General features: G+C 40.5%; 1 protein-coding gene across 4 annotated transcripts in view; it reads left to right on the top strand.

Annotated features, from left to right (window-relative positions):
* The first annotated feature begins 1,191 nt into the window (after positions 1 to 1,191).
* The window catches only part of cplane1 (ciliogenesis and planar polarity effector 1), a 22,063-nt gene continuing 5,964 nt past the window's right edge, over positions 1,192 to 17,290 (top strand). For 2 of the 4 annotated variants that reach the window (XM_017410735.3, XM_017410732.3), the window contains exons 1-36: positions 1,192 to 1,318; positions 1,612 to 1,717; positions 1,818 to 1,953; positions 2,035 to 2,154; positions 2,437 to 2,669; positions 2,772 to 2,875; positions 2,962 to 3,118; positions 3,223 to 3,326; positions 3,600 to 3,782; positions 3,969 to 4,218; positions 4,332 to 4,532; positions 4,697 to 5,481; positions 5,626 to 5,816; positions 5,968 to 6,048; positions 6,136 to 6,300; positions 7,266 to 7,430; positions 7,524 to 7,755; positions 7,847 to 7,983; positions 8,077 to 8,294; positions 8,493 to 8,657; positions 8,975 to 9,122; positions 9,211 to 9,320; positions 9,410 to 9,559; positions 9,650 to 9,761; positions 10,521 to 10,815; positions 10,906 to 11,985; positions 12,856 to 13,010; positions 13,093 to 13,178; positions 13,269 to 13,333; positions 13,551 to 13,785; positions 13,864 to 14,190; positions 14,269 to 14,910; positions 15,004 to 15,176; positions 15,259 to 15,343; positions 15,444 to 15,513; positions 15,888 to 16,022. In XM_017410735.3, coding sequence (XP_017266224.1) covers positions 1,637 to 1,717; positions 1,818 to 1,953; positions 2,035 to 2,154; positions 2,437 to 2,669; positions 2,772 to 2,875; positions 2,962 to 3,118; positions 3,223 to 3,326; positions 3,600 to 3,782; positions 3,969 to 4,218; positions 4,332 to 4,532; positions 4,697 to 5,481; positions 5,626 to 5,816; positions 5,968 to 6,048; positions 6,136 to 6,300; positions 7,266 to 7,430; positions 7,524 to 7,755; positions 7,847 to 7,983; positions 8,077 to 8,294; positions 8,493 to 8,657; positions 8,975 to 9,122; positions 9,211 to 9,320; positions 9,410 to 9,559; positions 9,650 to 9,761; positions 10,521 to 10,815; positions 10,906 to 11,985; positions 12,856 to 13,010; positions 13,093 to 13,178; positions 13,269 to 13,333; positions 13,551 to 13,785; positions 13,864 to 14,190; positions 14,269 to 14,910; positions 15,004 to 15,176; positions 15,259 to 15,343; positions 15,444 to 15,513; positions 15,888 to 16,022 — 7,576 coding nt within the window. In that variant the 5' untranslated portion in view covers positions 1,192 to 1,318; positions 1,612 to 1,636. Of the gene's footprint in view, positions 1,437 to 1,611; positions 1,718 to 1,817; positions 1,954 to 2,034; positions 2,155 to 2,436; positions 2,670 to 2,771; positions 2,876 to 2,961; positions 3,119 to 3,222; positions 3,327 to 3,599; positions 3,783 to 3,968; positions 4,219 to 4,331; positions 4,533 to 4,696; positions 5,482 to 5,625; positions 5,817 to 5,967; positions 6,049 to 6,135; positions 6,301 to 7,265; positions 7,431 to 7,523; positions 7,756 to 7,846; positions 7,984 to 8,076; positions 8,295 to 8,492; positions 8,658 to 8,974; positions 9,123 to 9,210; positions 9,321 to 9,409; positions 9,560 to 9,649; positions 9,762 to 10,520; positions 10,816 to 10,905; positions 11,986 to 12,855; positions 13,011 to 13,092; positions 13,179 to 13,268; positions 13,334 to 13,550; positions 13,786 to 13,863; positions 14,191 to 14,268; positions 14,911 to 15,003; positions 15,177 to 15,258; positions 15,344 to 15,443; positions 15,514 to 15,887; positions 16,023 to 17,290 lie in introns of all 4 variants that reach the window. The other 2 variants (XM_037979601.1, XM_037979600.1) reach the window with 2 other exon arrangements.

The raw sequence follows: 17,290 nt of genomic DNA, 5'->3' as shown, positions 1-17,290 counted from the left end.
ATAACTCTCTGTAACAAGGCAATAATAAACTTAAGGGTCCACACAACTCAAAGCATGCTAATGGCGAGAAAGATCACTTATTCCACGCAAACATTCAGATAAGGTTGCAAACACCTGAGAGAAAAATGACCTTTTCGAGAGTTATTTGAAGGAGACGAATGATAAAAAAGGATCTTATGCTGCTGTTTATCAGCAGCAGAGATTTTGTCAGCTTCTGTCAGAACTGCTTTCAAATACTGTATGAGTTTAAAAACACTGTCTTATGCTGTCAACTCCTGTTGTAGCATTTTGCCATCTGCTGGCAAAAGAGTGCTTGTGCTACAGCATTCAGAACAATACAAAAGAAAGCATTATTACGGTCTAACAAATGATTAAACTAGAATTTAAACTTGATTAGACAAGCACTGATACGATAATCAAATAAAAATGGTATTCAAAGGCCACTCTAAATTAATAAATGGGAAGAAATCAATCACTTATAATTACATTCCCACCAATTTTCCTTTGCATAGCCATTAACAAAATGAAGGGCATTGAGGCAAATAATATCAAACGATTTCCTGGAAATCCTCTATAGTGGGAACCCATTCACTTGTTTTGTTGATATGTGCCATTGCAGATATAGATTTCTGTAACTTTGTGTCTTGTACACGACTATTTCAGCCTCATTTATTCTATTTTTGTGGTTATTTAACATGTTTCATTCATTTGCATCTACATTTCTTTGTTTTTGTCCAGTCCCTGACCCTCTTCCATTATTTTGTAGCTCATTCTCTTCATTTATATTGTTTTTAATGATTTTTCTGTGTTTTGTTCTAGTATTTCCCCTCCTTATTTATTCATTCTTTCCTTTGTGGTTAATTTGTATTCATATTTGCATCTCATTTTGAGAATGTTGTACCTTTTTGTAAGAGCACTATTTTTCACCTTTGACCCCGAGATTCTTCATTAAAAAACACAAGCAAAGTGCTGAAAATCAACAATAACTGTAAGTAATTAAATGAACGAACAGACTGCTTATCTCAAATTCAGCGTCGGTGCAAAGATGTCAAAGGTTAATGCTGTGTTTATTATAAAAGTTGTGAAAGTTTCGTGACAGTTTTACTGTTGTTTTCCAGAAGGCGTCGGCTTCATCTCGACTTCCCGTTACGTTTCCACGGCAACGAGCTGGAGCTTCCTCCTAGAGGATCATGGGAAACCGTTCTAGCAACTGAAGCGGAGGGATTTTCGAAATATTTAATGACTTTTTTTAACGATAAAACATTTATTACCAATGCTTCGTTAACACACTTGTAATCATCTGATATGAGTTTATCCTGTGAGTATGACCTCTGTTGTTAAAATAGTGAAGTTGGGATTTTTTTAGGGAACAATTCCCCGCCTGTAAACACATTAGCTAGGTAGCTAATGCTACAATAACGGTACGGATAAATGAGGTAATGTTTGGTTTCTTTTTCGGGTTTTCTTTTGTCTGTTTTCAGCTATTAACGCAAGCATTGATGTGAATTAGTGCATTCTACGTATTATCAAAGCCTATTTTCATATTTAATAACGAATACATGGATGTATCACGTTGTTGTCTGAGCCACATTTATACTTTTCTGGATGCAGGATCAGTAGGTAGAGATGAAAAAGCATGGAGCTGAAGTTGGAGGTTATTTTGTCATCAAGTATCAAACGGAAGAAACCATGGCCGCGATTCTGCTGGCTTGGGCAGGTGAGAGGTGTCAGTTGTTGAGAGTACCACTTCACCTTTTAGAGGTACTAAAACTTAGCCATCCTTGAGAAAACAACTGAACTGTGCCATCACTCCTCAGGAGAAGGAGTCTGTGTTTCTGTTAGATGACAAACGGATCAGTGAGATCAACATGGTGTCAGGTCGCACCAAGAAGAAAACACCTAAACTTCACCATTTGCTCAACAATGTGGTGACAATGGCTTCATCCCACAATGGTGAGGCTATTGGGTTAAAAACGAAATAAAAAACAATCTCATCAGGTTGGATCGTACGTAACTGTTGTTGTTGTTTTCCAGGGATGTGGCTGTGTGGACTTTTGGTGTCAGGAGAACTGTTTCTGTGGAGCAAGGATAAAGATTTATTAAAAACTGCCGTAGCAGTCCCTGAAGTAGCTCAGATAATTGCCTCTGCTCAAGGTTTGTATTGTATGAAGACTCACATGTTTAGATCCAAAATCTGACAATAAATTTGAAAGAGAGCCGACCTGCTGGTTTATTTTTGATCGGTTTAATTACATTTTATTTACTGTGTTTAAATATAGCAGTCATAGATCCAATGCTGTCAGTTACAAAATGTGTAGAGGTGAAATCTCAACTTGAAATATACTTTTTATGTATATCATACATCTAATTTAACATGTTTTTGCCTTTCAGTAACTCACTAAATATTAAATGGAAGACATTTGTGCTTTTTCACAGAGAATTCCATAAAGTTATCTCTTCAGGTTTCATGTGATGGGATGCACGTGCTCCTGGCAGCCATAACTGGCCAAGTATTCCTGTGGGAGTGTGCAGATGTGAGGGACTTCACAGGTCTGCGAGATGGCCCAGTCAAGGGACACTGGGCGCATATACAGCCCCTTGAAGAGACCTTATTACCTTCTTTACAAGATAAAGAAGCATCTCAGCAAACCATCTTTGTCAAGACAGAGGTCAACATTCAAAAAACTATATTTATTTTTTGCCTTTTTTGAGTCTATGACATGATTTTATATCAAATACTATATTAACTTTTTTTTTGTACAATTTTTCAGGTTATGGGTGATGTTTGCTTGTCAGCCTTTGTTTTCACATCTGGGAAACAGCTCATAATCACTGTTCTTAAAATTCAGCGGAAAGAAGGCCATGTGAAGATGGGGTGAGTGAACAGGTCTGTGTCAGTGTACAGAACCACGCTGAGTTTTGTGTCTTATCATTTCAAAACGTGAACATTTTTCTTTGTAGGTCTGCTGGTTACAACATACAGTGGGCTACGAAGACATACCCCATGTCTCATCTCACCCCACCCTGCCACCCGGTGAAGTCCAGAGGAGCCTTGGTACCAGCCTTCTCCCCAGATGGCCGACTGTTGGCCATTGTCTTGAACCAGAGACAGCCTCAGGTGAGAATGTGGCCTTTCTACTTCATTTATAACTTCTTAATCAGTCTATCTTAGAATCTTTGTTAAAACAGTGAAAAATGTGTTGTTCCTGGTTTTGAATGCAGGCAACACAAGTTCTGTTTGTGAGCACACAGAACACTATTACAATCTCAAGTACCCTTGGTGGGTGTGGAAGTAAGAAAATGGATATCCCATCTAAATATATAAGGTCAGTATGCTTAAGTAAAATTAACCAGTGATGATGTGATGTCTTTCGTTCTGCATCTGTCAGACAACTGCCTATATGGGAAGTCAAAATAAGTGAATAGGTACAGTAGCGCTACATGTTCACATCCTGGCACAACAAATCACATTTTATGGTTAAAACTGATTTGCTAACATGTCTCATCAAGACTGTGCTACAAACTACAAGCTCCCTGTTGTAGTTAGCTAAAGCGAATGCTTGTGTTCTCGTTAAATCTTAACATATTTTCTCTTTAAGGTCCTACTGGGTGAGCAGTGTCAGCTGGTCACCTGGAGGCCTTTTCTTGGCCTGTGTGTTGAAAAGAGGCTCCCTTCTGATGGTGGCTCGTCTTGGGGGACTTCTGACTCTCACAAGTTCTGGTTGCAATGTTGACTTTGGTCCTGCACAATTCCTGCCCCTGCACCCACTGGTCACCTACAGGTAAACTCCTTCGACTTGTCGTACATGTTAGTATTTATAGATTTATTGGACAGTTTCTTTTTTGTCTCTAACTCCCTGTCCTACATCCAGTTTTTTCTATTGATTGCTTTTAGTATAATTTTCAACTAAAGAAGAAATTTAAGTATAAATCCAGAATAGAATGTGTGATGTCTATGCACTTTGCAGGGCACCAGTGTCTGCAGGCAAAGGCGAAGCTTCCCTGTCCAGCTCGAGCATCTCCGTGCGTGACATCCTGAGACAGCGGTATTCTGTGACCTGGCATCCACGACTGTTGTATCTCATTGTGTCTGATGGCTACATGGCCACAGTTATGAGGGTGCTCGACAAGCCTTCTCCTGCTCTGTTCCTGAAGACTCTTCTAAAAGAAGTTAGCAAAGATCTTGAGAAGGCCAGCTGCAAACTAGATAAATCACAGGTGATCAATGAGAAATTTCTTACACTAAAAGAAAAGCTCTTACTTCGCTCTTGTGTTAGTATATTGTTTTTTAGATTTATCTTGGCTGTATAGTTTACTCACAGTATTTTCAGGTTCATGTGAAGGCTTGGCTGGAGTCTATATCTTGCTTGAATCTGGACAGCAGCCTTGATGAGTTCAATCCTGCTGTTTCATATCGGCCCAAAACCTCAGACTCCGTCATTTCAGCGGGGACAGATGCATCCAGGTTGCCACTGTTCCTGCAGGAGCAGCAGACCTTGGGTGGCACCAAGGAGCTTCTTGAAAGCATGCAGGTCATTCCATCTTATTGATCTTATATTGAAAACATAGAGTTTTAGATTTTGTGGGAAAGCAAGTTTAAAGGACAGAGGAGTTACGTGTCATGACTGATGTTTAAAGAACTTTATTCTTATATGATGGTTGTTTAAAGTTGTGGTTTATTTCTGTGCTTTCTTAGGCTTTCTTTGAGGATGAGTCTGATTTAGAAGGAGTTCCTGCTGGTTCTCATATGGAGGAAGGAGGTCGTTTGGAGTTTGCCTCCATGTTTGATACTCTCCACGCCCTGGAAACCTATAATGACTCTGCATTTCCTGCTGGCCCAATTCATAATAAGAACTTTGTTGAATCTGAGAAGAAGATTCCCCTTCAGCGTGAGTTAGGGAGGATCCAGAGCAAGCTGCTAACAGCTTGGGCTTTTGGCATGTCAATGGGAAACGCTATTGAACACAGAGTTTCTCTGATGAAGCATACACTCTGCTGTGTGGTTCGATTTGCTGCTTTGCTCCACTTGCTGCCCAGCTCCATGGTCCACACAGGAAAAAAGAACCACCCCACCTTTGCTTGCCTCCTGCACCTCATCAAATCCCTCCTTTCTTTCCTTTCCTGGGATAGCACTTCATCCGATGGGCCGCACTGCTTGGGGTTGTTGGTGGAGTTTAGTAAATGGATTGTACACCTTCTGCTGACCCCTCACCCTGACTCCTACCAGACTGGGCACTGTCTGGTATCATCTCAAAGTCTGTCCAGAATCATGAATATCCTGCAGCTGGTCACTGATTCTCTTGACCGTGCTTACAGCCTACAGCAAAGAACATACTGGTCTTCTGGGGAGGAGGTAACTCCTGCTAAGCCACAAGTCTGGCCTTCAGATGTATACCATATACATCTGCTACAAAATGAGAACACAGAAAAATCTAGTTCTACTCATCGGGCTCTACCTGTTCCTCATCGGCCTTCTAGCAGGTAAGGACAGTCTGTTTTGAGTTTGTATTCATCAATGATAATAAGCAAAGAGTTTGGAGAGATGTCAAACACATGCGATGAATCTTTAGAATATACAGTTGTCTCAAGGCTTGACAGCAGTGATGCTTTCTCTTTTTTTTCCAGATTGTTGGGAGTATGGCAGCTGGTCTATAATGTAACCCAGCAGTACGCAGAAGAGCTAAAAAGGTTAAAAGGATGTGATGGATGGGAGGAGGAAGAGGAAAGGTTGTCTGTCATCATGTCCCAGATCCAGACAGCTCTGCAGACTACAGGACAAAATCTAGAGGAGGGCCCTTCACTGCTGAGTTACTCAGGTCTGAAGCAGAAAACAAACTATAAATGGCTGTTTATGTATATGAAAAGCAACATATTTCTTAATTGGTATTTCAAATAGACGTGGAGAGAGACTGTTTCATCTTATTGTACACGTTGCTGCTGAACTTGAAATTTCCCTCGTCTTTTTAGGCGAACGTCTTTTCCTGTGTGGCTTGTATCCAAAAAGTGCAGATGCATGGCGTTTGCAAATCTGTCAAGAGGCCAGCAAAAGTAAGACTCAAACTATTCTTGAAACTAATTAAAGTACTTTTTATGTGATCATTTCATCTTAATAATGAACATTTGTCTTCCTGTTAGGTAGTGAACGTAGTGTCTTCCTGGAGATGCGGCTTTGTCTGGCACTGCTTTACAGTCTGCTGTCCCAGTACCATTTGAAGGAGGCCCAAGAGTTTGGGGACCACATGGCACAGCTGATTTTGCTTCGAGCTGGAAACCAGATTGACAGTCTGACTTCTATAACAGGTCAGCCATGGGTAATAATATCTCACTTTTTGAATTTAGCTGCAGAAGTTATCAACCTCTTCCTGCTTAATAACCTTGAAAGCATAATAATACATCACTGAGCCAAATGGCATCATAGCACTTATTTAATTACCTTATCTTAAACCTGAATCATCATTTCTGGTGACAAGTAATATTAATCCACATTAGATCCATATTACAAATTCTATTACATTTCTGCATTTTTATTATCATTCAAATTGTAAAAGTTGTAAACAGGGGAAGTGTTAGTCTTCTTGATACTAATAAAGAAATCAATATACACATTAAAAAGTAGGTTTTTGCTCCATGAAGTTCAATAGCATCTCGTAGTTCATGTTAATGTAGGTGAGCTTCTGCTCCATACAAATAAGATTTACTCAGGTTCAATGTTTAAATAATTCTCAAAGTCTTGACAAACCAGTGTTTATAGCTGCGCAATACAGGTCTGACATTATTCAGTGGAAGGACTTGGCTATGAACTCAATATATCCTGCTTGAAATCAAATATATAATTTTTCCCAATGAAAAGTCAGCTGCTGAAAAGATGTTGTGGGTGAGGAGACATGTGATAATGCTGCACACTTCTCTTTAGAGACACGGTATATAAAGTGTTTTATTTGGCTGTGCCTAGGCAAAATGTCAAAAATATCAGCAACAAGTGAGAAAAATACATCAAAGGAATGACATTTAAATTTTTTTTTAACTACATCTGTTAGGAATATGTGAATATCAAACTGTTTTAAAAAACACTGACATCGTAACGTTCTGGGAGTGCAGATTTGTGTCCAATGCTCTCCAGGTGTCTTAAATGCACTTTGGAGGCACCATAAATTCGGCTTTACGGGCTATTCACAGATTGCGCAAGAAGTCATAGTTACTGAAAAAATAATTTAAAAAAAAGATATATGTTTTTTTCTGTCCCTGTCTTCATCCCCCTTCAACAGATCCTCTTCCTTGCCCCTGGCTGCCAATGAATCTTCATAGCGATGTAGCCAGTGCCGTGGTTCAGACCCTCGGGAGATTCATGGCCTCTTACTTCACCAACCAGCCGCTCTTTATTCTGCCTGCTCATAATGTGGACGTCCTGCCTCTGCTACATCTACCCGACAGTGTGTTTTCAAACGTTTCTTGTCAGTTTAAAAGATGACTCCTTTATCTATTACTGTTGCTTTACGGTCATACGTCAATATATTTATTTCCAGCCCCGAGTGCTGGCCGTTTGTTGCCGCTGTGCCAAGAGGATGTGGCTAAGGCAGTTCGACAGCAACATCTGTCAGAGGTTTGGACAGTGGACTATGCCCTGGACTTGCTTCTGCTGGGGGGACTGCTTCCTGAGGCTGTGTGGTTGGCTTATCATCTGGGGGACTGGAAAACTGCTGTGACTCTGAGTCTGGCCTATAGCAGTTACTGCACTGAACGCTATGACTTCACTCAGTAGGTTTAAAAACCAGAATTAACAAATAGATGATGTTTGAAAATTGTTTTCAAACTTGAACCATTTTTTTTGTGAACATCTCCATGACAGGCTCAGGAGGAGAGAGCTCCACCTGCCAACAGTTTTACAACCGGAAACCATGTTTCAGGCTGAGCTGGGGAGTCTTCTTGGCAACAAAACTGACTCCCAAGAGTGTGCCGATAGAGACGAAGACAAGAGTTTAACAAGTTAGTTAAACCTCACGTGTGTAAATAAGTTGGCAAATGCTGTGGCCATATAACTCTTTATTCTAGATTTATTTGTTGTCTCCATTTGTTCAGGTCCTTTGGAAGGAGAAGACTGGGACATGTTATGGGCTTCTGTGCAGGAGATTCTGAAAGCTTCAGTCATGGCAGGAGTGAATGTTTTACTGTCACCTTTGTCGTCTTTGCTGGAAAAAGCCAAAAACATGACTTCTTCCCTGCCTGCCTTGGTACCTATTGGACTTTACCTACCTTCTCCACCTCTCTATTGCCCTCAACCTTCTCCCAACACACAGGTACACTATAATACTATAATACTTGAATATTTTTATTATATTTGTGACTTGTTTACTCTTTTATGACGTGTGCTGTAATTGTTTTTGCCCAGGCCCCCTTTGCAAATGAGATCTTGTTCTCAATGGGGTTTTAAATCTAGTTAAATAAAAGAAATGAAATGAAAAAAAAAAAGATGAAATACCATGTTTCATATTCAGGATCAAATGGGGACCATGGGGCATTTTGCTGAAGTTTCATGTCGCCACAAAGTGTCCGGGTTCCTGCAAAGATTACTCTTACTTCTGAGATGTGCTCGTTGTTGCCATCCAGCCGCTCAGTGGTACATCAGTCGTCTGCGCCATGCCAGACATATACTACACAAGGTTTGTCTTTCCAAAGCTTGGTTTATGTCTGATTTATTAAAAGGCTTCATTTATTGCTAAAGGTAATGTTCCTAATCCTGACAAATAAGTGATACACAAAGAGGTAAACTTGTTGTCAAATATTCACATTTTTCTAAGTGTTCTAAGCTTCTATTTAAGTACACTTTTAGATGTTTTAGATGTTTATCATGTAAAAAGGAAATAAGAATTAAAGAGAAAACTGTCAATTTGTGATTGTTTTCTTTTAATTAATGTGTTTAACACTGAATGGGATGATTGATCGTCATTAATGGTTTAAGTATCTTATTTTGTTTCAGATCAAGAAGAAGTATTCCTATCCATCAGCTGATCAGGAGGAAAAGGCTTTCCCAGAAGGACTGATGAAGCTGATCACCCGGGGGGGATACTTTAGACGAGGGCCCAATAAAGACGGTCGCCTGGACTCTGACATCATCCACACTATTAGTAATATTGCATTTGTTTATCATGAACAACACTGTAAATATCTAATGGTTTTTTTTTTGTTCTTATTGTTATTTTTTTCTGTCATAAGTTTGTTTCAGGGAGCTGTGTGCTTTATGCTGGGTGCTTCACGTCAGGGATCAGCTCTCCCTTCACTGCCGGAGGTATCAAGCCGCCAGACAGCACAGAAGAGATGAAGAGGTATCACACACTGTTTAATGTGTGTATCACAAATGTAAAATGATTTTGGCTAATGATTTTAGTTGCCCATGTGTATTTGTGTTTCTTAGATCTCCGATGATTCAGAGGTGAATTCAGCTTGTGTTGATGCTCTCCGCTGGGCTTGTCGTTTTCTGCCTTTCTCCCACTTCCTCGGTGCTGAGGAAGTCCTTCAGGACATATTGCTCAGCCTGGTCTCTGAACTACCTCCTGTCACTATGGTAGCAATTCTTTGATTAATTAAACGTTGCACTTTATAGAGAAAAATACTGTGATTTTGCTCCTGAGTGAGAACATTTTCTCATTGGTAGGTGGCAGAGACGCTGGTGCAAGCCTTCCCACAAGAGGAGGAGTCTGTCAGAGTGCCTTTGAGAGAGAAGTATAACTTACTGCTGAAAAGACTGAAGCAATGCAACGTCCTTGGTACAAAGATTTCTGAATTTTACCAGATATTTTTGAAATAGTGTGCAGTACTTAAAGAAAGCCAAAGTTTAGATCTAGAGTATTTTATTATCTGACATATGCCCAACTTATTTAACTGTGATGTTCTCTCGGGGTACCTACTTTTTAAATGATCAGATTGTGTACTGTGTTTCTTTCTCATGTCTTTCAGTTCATTGTGTTTTTAAAGCACCATTTCACAATGAACGTTTTCAGAGAAACAAAACAAGTAAAATTTAATTCTGTTTAAATACAATATAATTCTGTTGAGTTAATATTCAAATCAGTGAATTTATTTAATTTAATTTTAACCAAAAAAAATCTTGTGGTCATATTTGGACCATCTCTGGCCTTGAAATTGCACAGATACTTACATGTTTGTTACAGATAAAAAAATACATATATGTGAATATCTTACATGATTTATAACTACTGATTTGAAGAAATTCCTGTCTTTTGATTTTTCTGTATCTTCCTCCATAAGCAAAATAACTAATTTATGCAGCCTTTTCAAAAAGCGTTTTTGAACGCCTAAACTTGTTTGTTGATTTGAGACAAAAGTTTAACTTTTCTCACGTTCTGTTAAAAGCATTTGCTATTTATAAAATTAATAACTCAGGTTGGAAAAGATAAATACTCAGAATATTCGGTTAGTTTGACCCTGTGACATGTCCTAACATTGGTTTTTGAACTTGCTGCATAGGATCCTTTTCCTATTATTATTTTTTTTATGTTTTCCAGATGCAGAGAAAAAAGAGGCGAACAAGTCCATGATGAGTCTGATTCGAGACAAAAACAAATACAGGAGGAAACATCTGGCACGTTTGCAGAGGCACTTGGCCCCTCCTGTGCTCCATCTGTGGGAGAAAGAAGAGACTGAAGAAAACAAAGGGAGCAACTACAACACGGCCATGATGGGACAGCTGTCACTGGGTACAAGTCTGACCACCAGCACAGTAACTGATGGTGATGTAGACGCAGCAGCGAATACATCTGTGGCTGTCTCTCCTGAACAGCACCTCAGAGCCAAGACCAGGTACACAGAGAGGAAACGTAGCTCTACCTTTATTTGGAAGTCTTTTCAGTATGTGTTGTGGTTTACTCTGTGGTTTGTTTATATTTTCAGGAGCAAAAAACCAAAAAAAGAAGGAAAAGATGCTGAAAATGTCATTCAAGAGAAGGGTGACAAAACTAAAGACGGGGAGAAGGATCAGCCTTCCCTACCAGTCATTGGCACATGGGAGTTTGAGCTGGAAGACAAGGAGTATCTGAACTTCTTGGAGCTCTTCCTCAGCTATTTGCTGGAGAAGAATAACACTGATGGGGAGGATTTGGGCAGTGAGCTCCCTTTGCTAAGGGGCTTCTGCTCTGAGCTGAGGGAGCGGGAGCTGAATTCTCTAAAGTTTGACGTACTCTCTACAATACACCGTCGTCAAAAAGTGGAGCATCATCCTGTGAGAAAACACTTGAGCAGCAGTGCCCCACCAGTGTTCAGAGCTGGCAGCTGCTATAAACCTGTGAAACAGGGTGAAAAACCTGAGCTGCAAACTTCTTTGGTTTGTAGTGAAGCCCCCACATCCAGGGCCAACCTTTCCATCAGCTCTCATCCTGGACTGAGAACTGGGAAGCAGAAAGGTTTGTTTGGCCTCCGACAGCAAAGCGGTGTACCTTCAGCAAGTGTAAAGGAAGCCGTTCTTGGTTCTGAAACCAGCCCCAACAAAAATGCTTGTAGCACAAGGCAGCGCTCGGAGAGCTTCATATTTGGCTCCCCGGTGTCTCTAGAAGCTGTGACTGACTTACAGCAAGGGCTGACTCCTGAATTAGAGGCTAAGTTTCCAGAGCTGGGCCGGCTGCTGGAGTGGATGGTGCGATGGGCTGATAGAAAGGTGCTGTTGGGTCACCATGGGAAAAAGAAGAACGTTAAGGAGGGGGAAACTGATGAAGGAGTTGTGATTCGCGTCAAAGCCTCATCACCTGCCATCCTCACTTCGCTCAGTTTGCTGGAGTACAAGTACACTGCTCTTCCCCAGACTGAACGCTACAGCTCTCACATCCAAGTTCCAGAAATGCAATGGGCTGTTGCCCCTGTGCTGCAACCTGAGGGGGATAGGAAGCTGGACAGGGAGAGCAGCATAGACACAGGCTACCCTGGATCAGCTAACACTCCCACCATTGGTCTCGATCATAATCTGCAACACGGAGAACTGTGAGTACTCCATCTGTTATTTACAGTTTTACATTACTGAAACAGCAGTGATTAATGCACATACATACATTGCTAAAGTCTATCAATTCAGGTTGTGCAAAAATATAAATGTCTTTTATGCAAATATCTGTGGCCAAATTGAATCTAGTATTGTACAAAATGTAGGTTGTTTGTGTTCAGTTTTGTCTAGATTATTAATATGATAGATTATTAGTTTGTAATCTAAACAGTTAAACCTTTGTTTTGGAAAGAGAAATAGGGACATTAGCAAAATCACTGTAACCGAGCTCTAAGTAATAGTTCAGTAGCAGTTAGTATGAACTTTGGGATACACAGATATATTGTCCATTACCAGAACTATCTGATAATCTATCGTCAGCTTATCAAACTTACAATAAAATCTATCAACCAGCTTTTTTCTTGTGGATCATAATTGCATCATGTCAGTTTTGCTCTGAAACTGACTACTTATTGGCATTTAATTTTTGTTTTCACAAAAACGTTTGATGACCCATGTAAAGTTATTGAGTTGGTAATGGGTTAACTTTGAAACAATTCTTTTTTTTGCAAAGTGTTTTTTTTTTAATTTCATTTTGTTATGAAGCATTAATGAAGATATTTGTGTTCATTCAAGGATATTGTGTTTTGCCAAAGAGTGCAATGAAAGGCTGATATAATCTAAAAGTGTAAAATTACATTAAAATGTAGATATGGTTGGTAAGTGCATCTGTGTTTGTAATAACTCAGAATTTCACAGTTTATTCATAATCAGTTTTGTTGATGTTTAGTTTTGCATGTACAGATTTTCATTTTAGTGTAAACAGAGAGTCCTCTGGATTTGTATTAAATAATATTTGCTCATCTTTGCAGTGCTTCTTATACGGATGAACCAGAAAAGCTGACATTTCAGAGGATGCCTCTCCCAGCTGACCAGCTTCAGCTAAGTTTAGATCCTCAGCAGGGACGTGCCAGTCCAGAAAAGCAAATGTCTTTTGATGACTTAGATGTCACACCTGAAAAAGAAGGTATGTGGAAAAGGTAAACCATGAAAGCCACTGCCATGTCTCTTGTTACAAAGAATAATAACCGATGTGTCTCATCTTGTAGACAGAAGCGGTGACAGTAAGAGTTTGGATGTGCTGTCTTCTGGTTCCAACGAGGACACCTCTAGAAACATCTGCACACCTGAAATGGTTGACACCAACAGATAAAATCCTAGTCTGCACATGTATTGTTCAGGCTGTCACAAAGACAGAAATAACTGCTGCATTTTTTCTTTACAGAGTTTAAAGCTTGAAGATCTTGACTACTCTGAAAGAGCAGAAGAAATGTCAAGTTCCACCTCCAAGTATGTTTTGAATTTGAAATGATTTATGTGTGAAAGTGTAAACTGCTCTACTGTAGGCCAAAATAAAGACTTTATTTGGTATTTTAAGTCTTATCATGCTTTAAAATGATACTTGTTGTTTTACTAGTCCTGTAAACTGATTCTTTAACAGAAGCAACTGAAAAAATAAAACATAAATGAAGCCGTGATGTTTTCTGTTGTGTTGTTTGATCCACAGTTGTCCTCCTGAACTCCCAGAAGCTCCTGCTCCTCCTTCCACTCAGCCTAAAACTACTCCTTGTGCAGAACCTACTGATTCGAGTAGAGTGCATTTCCCCAACCCAGCTGTGGATCCCCCAAACCGCCAACCACAAAACTCCACAGCTGCTGCAGATTCTGCTTCCTGCAACCAACCATCAGTCACTTCACCAATAAGGCAGCGCCTGGGTGAAGACTTATTCCGATTGGTGCAGGTAATAACAGGCTATGTAAAAGAAAGGAGTGAACTTATTAAACTGAACTCTGTATTGAAGATCTATTCTTTTTTGCAGCACATCAACTATATGAGTCTGAGTGAGGTTTTGGGAGCTTCTTTTTCCAGCTTTCATCAAGCCCAGCAGAGATTTTCTGTGGCCCCACCTGGAGGGATTCCCTCACAACCTAATAGGCCATCATCATCTTCTACCAAAATCATGCCAGAACCAAATGTCTCCCCTATTCAAACTACCATTGCTGCTGCACCTCAAACACAGTCAAATCCGGTTGCATCATGTGAGTTTGTCAACTGGAGCGCAACCAAAATCTCTCCAGGAGCCAACCAGAATCATGCCGATCGAAATCTACTCTCCAGTGCCAGTGGTGTAGGTGTGAGTTATCAGGTAAAGGTGAAATGTTAATTTCCTTGTGAAAGATTGTCTTTAAGTGCAAACACCACTTACAAGTTCTCTTTTCTTCAGCAGATGCAGCCACTCTCTGTCCAAGCACAGTCACCAGATATTCAACACAGGGAGGAGAACTTGATCCCCTTTTCACAGGGGCTTCTGGCCACTACTGACACCTGTCCTGCTATTCAAAACCCTCCTGTGTTACTGCCTTCTGCAGAGAATGACTCTTCTTCTCAGGTGTTGGGCCTGAAGTTACTTAAACTCCATCCTTCTGTGATATTCCAGCACAGTGCTCCTCACTGTCCACAGACGCTGCACGCCGCAAACCATGAAACCTTTGAGTCCTGTCAGGCCAAGGACAAACACAAGGATCAGGCCACTCGGAAGAAGAAAAGTGGAGAACAAAGAAACGGGTCCAAACATCTCAGTTTTAATCCTCCACATAACCCAACTCCCAGGAGTCCTCAGCCCCAGATGTGGCCATCGGAGCAGTCCGTCGGTCAAGTGTTCTCTCTGCTTCGTCCTGCTTTTCCAACCTTCACACCAGCACCAACGCAGGGCCTTCGCCTGCTGCAGTTGCAGCACGTTCCTCAAAGCAACGTCACCTTTCCTAAACTGTCGCTTCCCTTTGTGTCGAGACCTGCTGTCGTTTCAGCCCCAGTGACAGGAGCCCCTATGATTAAGCTTCTGCACATTGAGTCTGAACCTAAAATGGTAAGCAGTTCTGTCATTGCTTCAAGAATTTTAGATTTGGTCAAATTAAATCTTGTAAAATGAGCTGTTTTTACAAATTTTTTTTTATTGCAGATGATGCCACGCACGGTTCCTCCAACTCGAATGACCCGTCTTATCTCCATGGAAGAGTTGACCCGTTCAGAAATCGGGCGGCGAGATGCTGAAGACGCTCAGCTGCAGCTGCTCAGAGTCAATCTATCGACTAGAAGGCCAAGTAGCCCTTCCAGATGCACCCCCAGCAAAAGGCAATCAAAAATTGTTTTGTTAGTGTCCTGTTTTATTACTCTCTGGATATTGTACTGACTATGTTCACTTTGTTATTTAAAGGCAGAAGAGGAGAGAAGAGAAAGCAAAGAGCAGAAAAACAGAGGTCACATTCCATCTAAATGAGTCTATCATCCCGACACAAGAGGTACAGTAGATTAGCATTAATTCTAACAATAGTTATTTCTTTTGTATTAAGAATATTATTGCCAAACTCTTTTTGTTTGTTTGGTTTACTATATATTTAGGCAGCAGATGCTTCTGCAAGCGAAGAACCTGCAGTTACTGAAGGGATCGCTCCTACACGAGACATGACAGGTGGTTACACAACACAAACCTTTATATGGTTCAACTAGCATACTCTATATTCGTCTTGCCAGGTAAAATGCAGATATTGTGTAAAAAATAAAAACAAAATAAAGTACACTCTCTTCATTCAGAAGGCTTGCACAACTGCAGCATATTTACCGCACATTGAACTTAGAACACGAAGAACTGAAGTTTCTCTGAATCGTCCACATTTTAGTCAAGTAAAACTAAGAGAAAGAAGAAAAGTTGCAAAGACCTAAAGAGTACAATAAATCTTTTCCCCAGAGATGTATAAATTAGTTGAAAGCTTTGCATGTATGGTATAATGTATTTATATGTCAGACAATTAGCAGCTTTCTAAAGTTCTGTTCTTTACCTTCCAGGATCCTCAGACTGTTTGCTGACTGGTCAGAGATTGTTGGACAAGGTCTTCTCCACTTCAGCTGAGCTCCACGCCTTTGCTTCCACAAGTAAACGACCTCCAGAGAGCCATGATGCTTTTACCAACACAGACCCAGGTGAGTCAGAAGCATAGGCGCCAGAACCACTGGGGCCAGGGGGCCATTGGCCCCCCCACTTTCCGGCCCTGCCACTGCGCTGCGTGTTTCCACCAGACGGCTGCACGGACTGCACACAACTCTCACAGACTGTGACCAACGTGTCTCTGTGTTTATATAGAGACAGAAGCACAAATAAAACCTACAGCATTGAGATCTGGACCAAATTCTTAAAGTTCCAGTCCAGGGTCATAACAGTCACTAAAAAGTTTATGCAGATGCGATAACACGGAGTCGGGGTTGGGATCATTAACACATGAAAAAAGGCTCTGGCTCTGATACGTCCGTGTCTGGAACAATTCTGTCAAAAATGACATTGGAATTCTGTCTTTTATTGCCACATGTGGTCTAAATGCAGTATTTACAGCATCTGTGGTGACATTGGGATGAAAAGAGAGAGAGAGAGAGAGACGAAAGAATGTTTTCGGCTCATATTCGTTAACGGCTCCTCCAGTCAGACCAAATGCTCCACTTCGCCCAGAGAGTGGATCATTTTTGCTGTTAGGTCAAAAAAATAATGGTGCAATATATACATTTGTTTCTCTCTTTGGTCGTTCAAAACCCAGCTATTGATTCGGAATCAATGGTTACCACATGTTTTAAGGTAAGGGGCTGAGCGGAGCTTCTCTAGCCTCCGTCGACTAAAAACCTCACTCCGGTGAAATCCTGGAATTTCGCACAAGAGGTCTTGTGCGAAATTCTGTTCCCCCTGTGTCGGTAGCGCACATTGCAGCCAGAGAGGTGGATCCGGTGGATCTGACTATTTTCACGGCGCTTCTGATCGATTTCTCGGTAAAAACTACTCATATAATCATGTCAATGTTGTAACTTTCATTTTAATCGGCAGCTATCAAAATAAAATAAATAAATAAATAAACGAGGTCTTATGTGGAGGTCTTTTTACGCTGTTTTGTGTTATTTTAAACGCGAAGAGAATCGACCTTTTTTCAACTTTTGTCTCTTAAGCCTGACAAATAAAAGTCAGTCAACAAACACAGGTTCCCAATACGTAATGTGCATTTATAATTTTTCATGTCTGATACAAGAGGAGCGAAGTTTGCTGATAGCAGGGCACAAAAATAAAGACTTCCTGAAAAGATCAGAGTGTAGACTTTTTGGCAAATCCCGTTCAAATGTAAAATATGACAGATTACTGGATTAAGGAAATGTCTAATATGCTATCACACATAATGTTTGAGAATTTGGAAACAGTTGCTTTTTATTTGCCA

Source organism: Kryptolebias marmoratus, linkage group LG14, assembly GCF_001649575.2.
Source record: "Kryptolebias marmoratus isolate JLee-2015 linkage group LG14, ASM164957v2, whole genome shotgun sequence".
Lineage (NCBI taxonomy): Eukaryota > Metazoa > Chordata > Actinopteri > Cyprinodontiformes > Rivulidae > Kryptolebias > Kryptolebias marmoratus.
This window is presented reverse-complemented; position numbering and strand designations above follow the sequence as displayed.